The 14,289-nt window shown below is 33.4% G+C and overlaps 1 protein-coding gene across 4 annotated transcripts in view; it reads right to left on the reverse strand.

The window, feature by feature from the left end:
* The window catches only part of XRN2 (5'-3' exoribonuclease 2), a 98,091-nt gene that overhangs the window by 40,968 nt on the left and 42,834 nt on the right, over positions 1-14,289 (reverse strand). For all 4 annotated transcript variants that reach the window (XR_013484623.1, XM_078149697.1, XM_020986856.2 and 1 more), the window contains 7 exons: positions 12,115-12,159; positions 8,863-8,994; positions 5,898-6,016; positions 3,694-3,829; positions 2,127-2,234; positions 1,942-2,031; positions 1,247-1,319 (listed from right to left, as the gene is read on the reverse strand). Coding sequence is in view for 3 of the 4 variants with exons in the window: in XM_078149697.1 (XP_078005823.1) it covers positions 1,247-1,319; positions 1,942-2,031; positions 2,127-2,234; positions 3,694-3,829; positions 5,898-6,016; positions 8,863-8,994; positions 12,115-12,159 (703 nt within the window). In the remaining variant the exon portion in view is untranslated. The remainder of the gene's footprint in view (positions 1-1,246; positions 1,320-1,941; positions 2,032-2,126; positions 2,235-3,693; positions 3,830-5,897; positions 6,017-8,862; positions 8,995-12,114; positions 12,160-14,289) is intronic.

Here is a 14,289-nt window from a genome sequence, read left to right on the forward strand (position 1 = left end):
TGATTAAAATTATGCATCCAAAAAATTACTCTTGTTTTCTTACTAATTCTTCTTTCCCAAGTTCTTTTGTTAATACATGAGCAAATTTAGCAAGAAACCAAAATACCACACAACTTCTGATACCCACATTTTCTCTCTCAAAGCACGAAACAAATTGTTGTGTGTATAAAATTTTACTTTCCTTCTCATTATTGGTTTTTATATCTTATTTTCATCACTGATTGGAACTTAACTTCACATAATCATGAAGGATTCCTACATTCAAAAAACCCACCCTAAAAAAACTAACAAGAAAGTTATAAAGTAAACTTTAGATTTTTCCCATCTTGCATTTGTTTCATCCATGCCTTTTAATTCTCCTACTTCTCTTCCTGATGTTTTGCTTGTTCGTTAGCACCAAGGAGAATGGTGAGAGGAAAAAAAAGGTACTACATGTCAATCAATTTTTACTACTTCCTTGCTTTACCAATAAAATGTATGACTGAGAAAAAAGGTCAAAATTATTGGTTAAGGTAAGGTTTTTATGAATAATATATGAGATAGTCATCCAAGTACAAATGCACATTTGATTACACACTTAATGTTAATTAAATTTTTAAAAATGAATGTGTCCTCAAATTGATCCCGATTATGTAGCGACATTTTTGCTAGATAATAAGGCAAGCCAGAAGGAAGAAGGAAAAAAAGCCAGAAAGAAAAGGAAGAGGAAAAAAAGACAGAAGGAAAAGATATTAAAGAATATAAAAAATTGCCATTCCAAATTATATAAAAGAATCCAAAATACTTCATCTACTTCATTACTGTATAAACAAATCACCAGATCAGAACCTGTGTGTTTATGGTTTTTTTCTTTTCTTTTTAGCACTGCTCACCTACTAATGAGCATTGACTGAACAGAGTAAGATCTATTAATTGAATACAAAGAAGATAAAAGATATAATTACATATCAAGGCCAACAGGTAAAAATGACAGAAGAAAAAAGTTAGTATTAAACACTGTCAATCCTAGGTTAAGTGCAAAATCCCAGTTCCCTCAATATAAATTTTTATTTTTCAAAACTTCACTTGAAGACTTTTTCTTTAAGTATAGGACACAAAGCAAATATATCTAATTAAAATATAATTATGGTTTTGTTTATTTACGTATGTGTGTGTGAATATACACACACACATATGTATATACATACACACAAAAATAAGCATTTAGATTTTCTAACGCTGAGATCAATAAGAAAATGTGTATTACCTTGCCAAGCATATTTCTTCCCATTCAAATCAATTGCGAAATCTTCAGGATAAAAGTCAATTATACTGGATTCCTATATTGGAAGTAAAATGAAAACAAAATGTTAAAAGCAACTGTGAAAGTATGTTATGTCTTGGTTTTAAAAATGTTTATCTTTCATCAGATTATTTTTTTAGTTTTTTAAAATTATCACACTTCATAAAGATAAGCTAATTCTACTACTAATGCATTTGGTTTTTTGTAATTGTATTTTAAAGACTGAGGAACTGACAGAGATACCAGAATTTGAAAACTGAAAATTATGGACTTAGTTCATTAAATACTAGTCTGCTCCTATATCATATTTTATTGCAACAATGATCACATTAAGGAAATGATCAATTCAGAGGTTATTTCAAGATTATCTTCTTAGACCTTGAAGCCATCATGGACAGAGAAAGCAGATTAAAAAAAAAAACAACAAAAGTTAGGGTATCAATAGACAGGAAAAATTTTTTCAAATTTCTAGACAAGTAACAATGAAATTAGTTATGCTAAAGTTAAATTTCAATTAGTTCTACTCTTTCTCTAATAATATTTAAACTAGAAAATAAAAGCTGTAGTGATTCAATTCAGATTAATAAAAACAACAACAACAACAACAAAAAATAGTCCTCCATACATATTTTTTTAAAATAAAGAAAAAAATGCCTTACAGGGTCACTCATAAGCTTCCGCCATGAGGGAGGTAGAAAGTTACCACTTGCAGCTGGAAACACCCCCATAAGTTGCTCCAGTGGTTTAAACTGAAAAAAGACAAATAATTAAGAAAACACAAAATTTTTTTCCAAGCTGGTAAAAAAGTTCCCCAAAAGCTACGATTGTAAATAATCAATCTTACCGGTCTTGTACCCTTTTCAAAATCAGAAGGCATATCTGCAATATTTTCAAAGTCTGAAGCAAATGGTGCATAATGGAAAGGATAATACCACTTCCAGGAAGCACAGCCCTAAAGGTATTAAATATTACGTTAATTATGGACACAATGAATATAATAAAAATTAGATTGCTTTACGAAGTAACATTTTTAGCATGCAAACTACCAAAATGGATATAGTTCATATACGCATGTCAGCCATACACTTTTAGGAAGTTTGTCTTTATTACAATCGTATTACTAAACTCCTTGATTCCTAAGAGATGAAAAGTTTTGGTTTAGAAAAAACTATAAAAGCATTTTTAAAAAACAATAGAGTCTATTACCAAATATATATCTGGGATCTAGGCTGCTTGAGGAAACAAAACTAATACACTCAAAAGTTTGTCTCTGAGCCATGATGCTTTAAAAATATATCTGTCTTTATAGATAACAACTTAACATACCATCCATCTACTTAGACAAATCTACATATTTGAGAGCACAGTGGGCAAAGAATCTACCTTCCACCCTCAAATACATTATCTTAAATGATAATATTCAGGAAGGAAAACTGATTTTTTCCTTACAAGACCAAGTAAGGCAGCCATTCCTTAACACATCAACTGTCAACCTTCCTTAACTGGTGGTCAAGGTAAACAAATGTCAAGCACACAATACTGTCCCAATAGAGACAAAATGATTTCTACTAGCACTATAAAATAATACTCAAATCTCCTAAGCTAATGAAAAACTAAATAGTATTCATCAAAATGAGGAAGCTTTTAAATGTTTATTTTAAGTGCTTTGACACTAAATAGAAGTAATAACATTATCAATAGGAATAAATCCTACAAATATTAATACTAATTGCATCACACAATTCTGCTGCTTAGTAGGTAAATTTCATCCATTCCCAGGTCACACAAAACTCCCTCTGTTCTCAGAGCACGAAATTAGTTATTAACGATCAGCGCCACCACCTCCAATATGTCTAACTAATCTCTTACCAATCTGACATCTCAATTATCAAAAGATTTAAACCAGACACAGATTACTTCAATTATAATGCACTTCATGTAATATCACTGCATTATATAGAGAAGATTGACACAATTCAATTCCTTTCTAATTCTTACTAATATATTGCATGCTTTGTTCTTTGTAAAGTCATTTAGTCACTTTCAATTAATTAATTTAGCTATTACATCATTCTAATTTTTATTCCAAGTTAAAGAACACTGACCTTTAATAATTCTCTTAAGTCAATCATACTATGTGATAAAGAAGTGAAAGCCTTTAACCCAATAGAGACAGACAGAGAGAGAGAGAGTATGTGTGTGTGTGTGGGGGGGGGGTTATATACTCTTCTCTCAGGAGTTCAGAAAGCTTTACAAAAATATTATCCAGGGCAGTGAATTCAATTCAAGAACATAAAGCTTCAAAACCCCTACAGGTTTTGTTTTAGGATACACTTCAGTAAACAGAATCTATAAAAATTGTCTTCTTAAAATTAGTAGTTAAGAGATTTAGAAAAAAAAAATCTCAGTACCTGGTAATAATACCGAAGAACCCAACACAGTCCTTCAACATAAGACTGCACAACTTTACGACGGAATTTCTCATCAGCAGCATCAACATCAAATTTATTCTTATAATACCGTTGCTTCCAACCAGATTCCCATAACCTAAAACCCAAGCAGTTAATTAATGGTCAATTATAATGCTAATTATGAAAACTGTCTAAATATCCTAAAACAAAAACACAGCAATTTAATACAAGAGTAGATACATTTAGTATATAAGCAGCAATGACGAAATAGATTTAACTGCATATTTCTAAAAACTCCCAACTGTCAGAGTATTTGACCATCCTAAAAGTGGCTACAAAAATAATAATGAAATCTTTTATTTCATTCAAACTACTATAATACTGGTTTTAAGACCCATAAAAGACACTGTGTAAACCAAGTTCCTTGGCTTTTTAATCAAAATTTGCTTTCAATATATAAAACTAGCATACAAAGCTCAATCTGTTACAAAAGAATTCCAAGAGAATCCTGATTTCATAATACTGGAGATAAGACTGGAAAAAGGAGTAGATAACCCAAAATAATTAATCATATGAAAATAATTTATGACTGGTTTTAGAATACAGTTAAAAAGTAAATTCACTCTATCATAGGCCCCACCCCAATACTAGCTGAGTGCTATTGCGCTTATGAAAAGAAGAATGAGGAGGCCTTAGGTTGTAGCAGTTAATTCCTCAAAGCTGATAATACACTGAAGTACAATCGACAATTCATTGTATACTTATTTAAATCACTGCGCCAAATCAGGAAGCCAGTGTGTCTTCCCATGTACCCATAGGGCTAATCCTTGAGGTATTTTTCTTAACTAAATTTTCCTAATCTTGGAAATTAATACAAAAATTAGATGCTCATAAATATTACTTTTCTTATGCTTAGAAAGTATACCATCCCCCCCCCCAATGATATCAAAACACCAGAGGCAAAAAAACCCAAACTATTACAAAAATCAACAACATGTATATTCTATTCTATTATTTACATTTAAAAATATTGATGGGTAAATGTGTGTATTAACTATATGTTTTTTCGAATTTAAGGACAAATGGTCAATATTTATCTTCTCTGAGTAAAACAGATTATCAACATTACCATTTGTTTTGAGATAAGATAAAAAAAGATAAATCTTAAAACACTGGCAGAAATTTAGGAGTATTTTCTACCCAGTACTAAAAATAATCTTAATTTTAAAGCTAAAACCATATAGTAAACTATCATTGATGCTTACTGGCTGAGCTGCTATAAATGAGAGAAACAGTAAGATACTGCCATATTTATAAAGAGAAGTGGTAATATCCTGATATGTCAAGTAGAGTGATAAACAAATGCTCAATACTGGTCCTAATTATAGAATGACAAGTCTGTTACTAACAAATAATATAATTTTCATACAAATTTCTAATTACCAAAAGCCTCAACTTTCATGTCTGATAAAAAAATGAAGGAAATCTGTTGGACTTTTTACTCTGTTAGTTTTTACATATTTTCTGAGAAATATAAACTGCTAGCCTTTTATGTCTGGAATTTCAAAGTTTTGTTTTATTTTTGAGAGCAGGGCTGACTATCAAAACCTCAAATTCAAGACTGTTGACCAAAATACACCTAATTAAGTACATACCAAGGAAATAACTTCTCATTAAAATAAAGTTCATGCTTATAAATCAATTTATGAATTAAAATTCAAAGGTCATATATATTTTAATTTATGCAATTGTACACTTCTGAGTATTCATGATTTTGTACCTTTTTTGAAAGGAGATACTCTACTGAGATAATTAAAATCAGCTATATTATGTATCTAAGGATAACTGAACTTTATGGGTTAAACAGCTTAAAAATTCAATCTCAAAACAGTGACATTCAGATCACATAATCAAATCTAAACACTGAACGTCTAGCCAATCTAGTGCCTGGTCTCAAAGGGAGAAGTGGCTTGGAGGACGAAAACCTGCACGCATACTAATCTAGATACTTAGGTTTAACAGCTATAGCTTACACATCTCACTGGAATTTACGGAATATTCTAACCCTCCACATTAATTACTGGTGGATAAAAAGATCACAGAAAAGCATCGGAAGGCACTGCTGCTCTAAGCTAAATGGCATTAATTAGACTGCATCTATTTCAGCAATTTGCTAACAAAGTGCTACAAAAAAATGGCTTCACCTGACGTTATCCTCTGGCTCAGGTTCACTGTCACTGTCTTCTGCTTTTCGTTTAATTCCTCCTCCTGGAGATGGGGAGCCATCAGAAGTGAAACTAGTATTGGGAGATGTTAAAGGACTCTGGGGACAAAAGTTATTACAGTACAAATAAAAGGTATGAATACTCACTTTATATACAAGCCATACAAACATGCAGGATATTATTATTATTGTTACTGTTAATATTATTATTATTATGTAATTAACTTCATAAAAGTCTTCTAAACATCTAATAGGTAATTTTGGCCAATAAAGTAGAAGAAACAAGGTCTCATCTTACACAAAAAAATCCATAGTTAACAGCCCCTACATTAATTATTATTTAAAAGTATCCCAAACTGAGGTCAATTAGGACAAAAACACAACTGAGAAGGAAACAAGTCTTGGAATATTACTTTTTCCTTTAACACAGAGCTAACTAAATGAAAAAGAACTTGATTCAATTACAAGAATTTGAGTACAGAAGAAGATATAGATTACAAAAAAGCAAAGTTTTCAATTTATTTCTCCAAAGAAAAAACTAATTAAGGACAGAATGCAACAAAACTAAATCTTTGAAAAAAGAAAACAATAGTAATGCACTACAATGAAATTCTGAGTACAAACCTAATACAAGAGGTAAAAATTCCAATTTCATGAAAATATTACAGTAATAAATAACATAATTTACCCATTAATAATTTTTAGTCCAAAATGTTCTAGGTACTTACAATTTTTAAAAAATGAAATTTTTAAAGAGACAGAGTTCAAGTGTGTAAAACTTTAAAAAAAACAAAGAATATACACTGGGCATTTGTGTACCTTTATTAAATAAAAATTTTCAAAGTGCAAAATACGGGAAGAAAATTACAAAGACAAGTATCAAGATGTTTTGTGTCTCATATTTTGTATTATCCACAAAATTTTAGGGCTACAAACAACTTTTGAAATCCAAACCAAACCTCTCCTTTTACACAGTAGTCCCACAGAGGCGAAGTGATCTGCTTAATATCACAAAGGTAATAAGTCGCAGAGGGGCAATCTGAACACATGGGTTCTCACTTCAATTTAGTGCACTTTCTGTTATGATACTACTGCCTCTACGTTATTCAATCTGATCTAATTTACTGAAAATATTCTTAGTACCTATCCAGTCACCTAATAAACTATACTCAAGATCCCAGCCTAAAGATCCCCTCTGAGGACTATGGTTTCATTAAGCAAATAAATCTATTTAAAAAAAAAACCAGGGGCTTTTCCAGATTTATGGCTATTACTTTCGTAAGTTCCAACTAAACTGCTCTACAAATCATTACCATAATTCAGCAATGTATCTCTATGTGTCAGATTACCTTTCATTCCTTAAATGTATTCCCTTATAATCTCCAGCTTTCTTCAAATTAGGTGCTAGCCACCTTCTATGCAAAAGCTTTGCTTATCACCTCAAATTATTAATGCTTTCTCCCTCTTTAAATGACCTACTTATTTGTGTCAATACCATACCGCTACTGGTGGTTGTCTTTCTCATCCTCATTTTTTTCAGTCTTTCAGAACAAGGGTTGGCAAGCTATGACCAGAGGGTCAAAATTGTTTTTGTTTTATACAGCCCATGAAATAAGAATTATCTCTACATTTTTAAGAATTTACAATTTACAATTTTTCAATAAAAAAAATTTAAGACTCCTAAAGGAAGGAATGCTTTGTCCAAATCACCTCCAGATGTCTCAAAGAGGTATTTTTTTTAACCTCTCTGTTACATTGCTCACAAGAATCAAAGTTTATTCAAAGATTAAGTTTTAAAGCTCTAGAGAATAAGACAGAAGAAGCAGATGCAATCCCAGAATATACAACTATGGGTACCTCAAGATAACACTATTACGAATTTCATTTAATACAGAGTGAATTACAAGTACTAGTGAATAAACTACTAGAACAAGAAAGTTTGTTATGCTGGGTTTTATTTTTTTAAAGCATTTGACTTAAACATAATACGGCAAGCCTTAAGGAAGTAGGCTCAAACCTTACATAACAAAAACTAGAAGTGTGAGAGAACCACTGTTCAAATGTCTCCTCATTCTTTTATCTACGCGCTACTCTTGGATCCGGATCATAAACCACTAACTTGCTGAAAACTCAAGCAAGAAATGTTTGTTTTTTCACATTATGACATACCTTTTCCTGACTCCCACCTCCCTCACACACACATTTCCGAACCTTTTCCCAAAGAACACTTAAGATTTTTTCCCTATAAAAGTAAACATTCAGAGGAAATATTTTAACATTATCCTGTATCTCTGTAATGATGATTTTTTCAGAAGAGACTCCTAGAAAGAAGGAAAGACCCAGGAAGGAAAGACCTCCCTTCTGTGATGTTGTTGGAGGCTGACAACTTTACTGTTCCACTCCCCACACTCTATTAAGAGGTAACAACCAGTAGCATACATTCCATTGTGGCCCGCTCAAATTCATTAGTACCACTTGGTAATATTTTTATAATACTCTTTAAAATGTGGGTATCTGAATCAGCATAGAATGAGACAGACCTACAATTTCATCTTTATAGGGTGCTGTCTAAGAACTTCCTCTCTACATATCAACAATTGTTCTGCAACTTAGAGCTTTAGAGTGGCCTAGTCCAGAGGTTAAAGATTTTCCCAGGGCCAAATTAGCCAATGTCTACAAGAGGTACAACTAGAACTTCCTAATCTGAAAGGCTGGCTCTTTATTCACTCTGCCCCACTATGTCCCACACATATGAAGTTAATACAAATTAAATATTTTTATTAAAACTGTGCAATTATCAGAAGAAACCTTGATTTTAAGTGGGAAATTAAGAAAATAAGAAAAACTTCAAGATATGTACTATAACAAAAATTTCAAATAATTACTACTACATATATTATTTACCACATGGCTATGGGGCAAAGGGAGAGTAAATAGCTACTTACAGAGTTATTGTGCATTCTCATTTCATAGGCTGCTTGTCTTGGATTACTCGCTACTTGAGATCCATGTGAATTTCTTGCACCCAAGGCTTGAGGGGTTAAAATTCCACTAGGAACAAAGGCTGGCTGATCCCTCTAACAAGAATAGAAATACATACGTATGTTAAAATAAAAATCAAGATTAGCAAATTCATAGTAGAGGGAAAGAGCACTCTAACGCAATGTATTAACTTGTACTTTGGTAACTAAGTTTTAACATATTTGGTTTGTTTTGTAATCTTACGTATTTTATGTATTCAAGAACATTCTGCAGAGTCCATATGTCTCAACAGACTGCTAAAATGATGTATAGCACAAAAATGGGTAATAATCTCTAGCCTCAGAATTTGGTCTATGGCACTAACCTGTCTTGGTCTCTTCTTTAGTTTTTTTCTGCTAGAGTACCTTTCAAGTCTTACCCTCTAGATAAGGGTGTCTCACAAGGCTCTATCCTGAGCCTTCTTCTCTTCTTTGGAACTGAATGAGTTCAATTATCCTTTCTATGCACATGAATCCAACACTATATAGGTAGTCTTCATTTCTCCCCTAAACTCCAATAATGCAGAAGTTATAAACTGCTATCTCCATGTAGATATTACATAAAGGTCCTAAATTCAGCAGGTCTCAAAGTGGTACTCTTTATATGTTTTGCTATAAAACAGCCCATTCTCCCAGTTTCCCTATTTTTTGTTCTGAGAGTCTCTTCATCTGTAAAATGAGATAATACCAGCAATACCAACTCACAAGGCTGTTGTGATACTCAAATAAAATAATATATGTAAAGAGCTTTTCTTCATCGTAAAATAAGATAATACCAGCAATACCAACTCACAAGGCTGTTGTGACACTCAAATAAAATAATATATGTAAAGAGCTTTGCAAACCTTGAAGATCTCCCTGTGTTAGTCACTACTATTATTATCTACACCTCATAGCTATCTCTCAAGTCTTATTTCCTCATATAAAACTTATCAACAAGTCTCATCTCATCCACTTCCCTCAATTCCATTTTATAAGACCACGTTACTTATTCAAGTCCTCATCACCACTCAACTGAGCACAATCTATTTGTTCAGTCCTAACTTCTCTCCCAACCTTCAGTTTCCAATCTCCAACTGCCTATTGGACATATTTAACTAGAACTGCTGTAGACATCTTAAATTAATTAAGCCCAAAACTGAACCCTATCATCCCCAAATCCTCCCTATTTTAATTCCCCATTACTGTTAAGGGTACCACCATCCAGCCAAATACCCAGGATTGCAATCTAAGTGTCATCCTTGACTCTTTCCTCTGTCATCCCCCCATATCCATTAAGTGGTCAAATTCTGCCATTTCTACATTTGTAAAAATCTCTTACATCAACTATTCTCTCCTCTGACAATGCAACTACTCTGCTACAATCCTCATCACTTCACACCTGGACTACTGCAATACTGTGCTGGTTGGCCTCCCTCCCTGAAGTCTCTCCCCACTCCAATCCATCCTCTGCTCAGTATGTCTAAACATAATAACCTCCCATTCAATAAATTCCAGTGGTTCCCTATCACCTACAAGATCAGGAATAAAATCCTCTATTTAGCTTTTAAAGGCCTTCATAAGTTGGCCCCTTCCTATTTTTCCAGACTTTTTACACCTTACTCACATGTGCCTCCCGCATTCCTTCAAGTCTCAACTAAAGAAGCCTTTCCAGTCTTCCTTAATCTTTGTGCCTTGCCTCTGGGATTATCTCCAATTTATCCTGTAGAGATCATTTGTACATAGCTGTTTACATGTTGTCCCCCTCATTCAACTGTGGGATTCTTAAGGTCAGGGACTATTTTTTGCCTTTCTTCGTATCACCAGCACTTCGTACTGGGCAATTAATACATGCTTGTATATTATGACTGTTATAAATGTTCTCTCAGATGCCTTTTTTTTTGTATTCCAGAAATTTGAGATGTTTTCCACTCCTTTAGTATCTTCCCCTCTTTTATAGTGCCTTGTATATATAGAAGGTGCTTAATAAACCAAATGCCTCAACATCCTCACAATTATGTTGCATACATCTTCTATATACATTATTCCAATATGGCTATTTTCCAGTTTTTATTCTCTTTAATGTCATTACCATCTCCCCTATAAAACTGTGATGTAATAGTTCAAGTGTAGTAGATATCTCCACTGTCCTTGATGGTAAAGAACTGATTACAAAATCTTTGTGGACACTTTCCATTTTTCTTGAGCTAGTGATTCTTCTTCCATTTTCATACTTAGATGTCCTTGAGATAAATTCATTTCATCATTGTAGGGAATTCTTTCTATTAATGCAGAGCACAACTGCTCTACAATTTAGAATCTTGCTCCAGGGCCTTGAAAGGTTAAAAGATTTGTCCATGGTCATATAGTTAACATGTGTCAAACACAGGACTTGAACCTAGGTCTTCCTGATTCCAAGACTGGACTTCTATACACTACATTATGCTGCTTCTCAAGACATCCATACATGAAAAACAATTAGGTAATAATGCAAGGAGTGTATAATTCAGACAATAACACTGTGTTCACCAGAAAAGGGTAAAATCAATAAACACTGGAAAGTGTAAATCAGAGGCCTAATTAATGTCTAATTATGTCTAATGTCTAAAAATGTCTAATTAACCTCTAGTCTAACCTGTGGCCACAGGTTCTCTACCCCTGAAGAAGACAGGACAGATCAGGATCCTGAAGGTTAAGTAGGATTTAGATAGAAGAAAAGGACATTCCAGTAACGAACAGGACCCATTTAATAGTCAGGAAAGACTCCGGACTAAAATAAAGGATTCATGTTGGGAATAGGAGAAAACGAGGCTAGATAAGTAAAGTGGGACGATATTATAGAGGGCTCTGAACAACAGTCAAGAGTTTAAACTTTATCCTGCACCCAAAAAGGCCCACTGGATATTTTTAAGCAGAGAATTAATATGATGAAATCATTACTTAAGGAAGACTAATCTAAATGACAGCATGAAGGCTGGAATAGAGGATAAAAAGACACTGAAGATATGGAGATTAGTTAGTTCTAGGCAATCTGCAAGAGAATAAAAGGCAATTCAGCTTATCACTACTGACTTCTTTAAATGAGATCTGGTGTAGGCACTCTTGGCCTGACACTGCCATTGATGCCTAGTGGAAAAGATATGAAAGTGATTCTAATTTTCTGCCAGTACTATGCTTAAGGAATATAGTAAGACTTACCTTCATTCTTTTTCTTTTTTCTTTTTGCCTTCTTTTAAAACTTTCCTAAAACAAAAATTAACATTTAAATCATTCTACTATTACCTAGCATAATTAGGATTATTAGTAATAATTTAGGAATTTTAGAGAGCAATCTTAAATATTGAGACCTTGATAATCCTACCTAGCTATCACTGCTCTGGATGGTTTCTATCATTCTAAATTTACGTTCAGGCATAACTTTTGTCCTATGTCAACCTGAAGCAGATACTGAAAAGTATAGCATAAACAATTGTGAAGTTTATGGCTCATATGATTGAGACAAGACATAAATCTTGAACATCTTTTAAGATGATTATGATTGTACACGTATGGCCTATTTCAAATTGCATGCCGTCTTGGGGAGCAGGGAGAGAGAGGAAGGAGGAGGAAAAATATCTAAAACTCAAATTTTGAAATGTTGAAAACTAAAAATAAATTAATTTCTGAAAAATAAAAAAAAGATGATTAGAAAATTAAAAAGGCATTTAGGACTTTCCTAACATTTCACAATACATCTGAGATAGCAGGTAATGAATAGTAGGAAAATAAATGAAGCAATCATGACCAAAGTTTCCCTTCTATACCAAAAATGTGGTAGACCTAAAAGGAATAAGAATCTCTCTACACTGATCTGTCTAACCAATTTTACAAATTATGACTATGGCTCTTCTTTGTTTTATTGAAATACATATACTTCTAAAAAGGAAGATGTTAAGCCACTTTGCCCCTCAAAATGACAATACTCAAGTACCTCAAGTGTTATATAATTCATTGCATTACAATATAAATAAGAATGTTTAAAAAGTTTATATATTAATTACTTTATTTTACTTGCACTGAAATGTGCATAATGCTATTAATGATAACATTTGATTAGGCACACATAGCAGCACCAAAAGACAGATTAGCAGGCTAACTATTTATAACAATGTACGTTTTAAAAATGATTGTTTCATGCGACATTTGGTCCCCAGATGAAGTTTGTCCTCTCATTTAATTTTTAAACATGAAAAGCCTTTCTACATCACAAATTCATTTACAACTTGTCAAACAGCATTTTCAAGGCACCTTCCTGCTAAAATATTCCTTGACAGTATTAATACTTATCTTTTGGCTATTTGGAAAGGACATATTATAATGCAAACCTTCCACTACCCTCCCCAGTTAGCTGCCACAACAATAAATCTTAGAAAATGGAAAGGCAGTGTGTTATGAATAACAAAGGAGTAGTTTTTGTTGTTAGCAGGGCACCACTTTTTTCTGTTCAAAATCAATCCAACCTAGAGGCAACTGGGCGACATGAAGAATGGCACACTGGACCTGGGGACAGGAAGGCCTGAGCTCAAATCCAGCCTCAGAAATTTACTAGCTGTGGGACCCTGGGCAAGCCATTTAACCTGTATGCTTCAGTTTTGTCATCTATCATGCGGAGATACTAATAGTACCTATATCCCAGAGTTAGGGTAAGGTAATATTTTTAAAGTGCTTAGCAATGTGTGGCACATAGAAGGCACTTAAATGTTGTATGAGACAGCTAGGTCACACAGTGGATGTAGTGCTCAGGAAGACTTAATTTCAAATTTGGCCTCAGACACATACTAGCTATTTGACCTTGGACAAGTCTCTTTAACTTCTACCTCAGTTTCCTTATCTGTAAAATGTGGACATTTGTAAAATCTTTCCCAAAAGGATTGTTGTGAGGATCAAATGAGCTATTTGTAAGCTCCTAGGATAGTGAGTGGCACACAGTAGGCTCTGTGTAAATGTATATCCTCTTTCCCTCTAGTAAAGGAAAAGCAATCCTTCTCGCCTAGCTTAGAAGCAGTGCAAAGAACGTAGGTAAGACACCTATACAAGACCTTTGCTTTTTCCTCTGAAGTACATTCTCTTTCCTGGCAGCAGGAAGCTGTACAAAGCTTCCCATTTCTGCTTGCTCCCAGTTTTGCCACTATCACCTGTCTGACCTTCAGTTTCTTCATTCATAAAATGAAGTAATTGGCCTAGAGATTACCTCTAAGGTCCCTGCCAGCTTTAAATCCTGTGATTATTCTAAAAGGATGCCCTTCCTTTCCTACACTCTTGTCTAGTGACCAGATGGTTCATGTCCAAGGTGAAGATTGTTCTCTTGCTATCTCTCTGAAGCTGGGAGACTGA

Source organism: Phascolarctos cinereus, unplaced genomic scaffold (genome assembly GCF_003287225.1).
Source record: "Phascolarctos cinereus isolate Bilbo 61053 unplaced genomic scaffold, phaCin_HiC Scaffold_2;HRSCAF=192, whole genome shotgun sequence".
NCBI classification, from domain to species: domain Eukaryota; kingdom Metazoa; phylum Chordata; class Mammalia; order Diprotodontia; family Phascolarctidae; genus Phascolarctos; species Phascolarctos cinereus.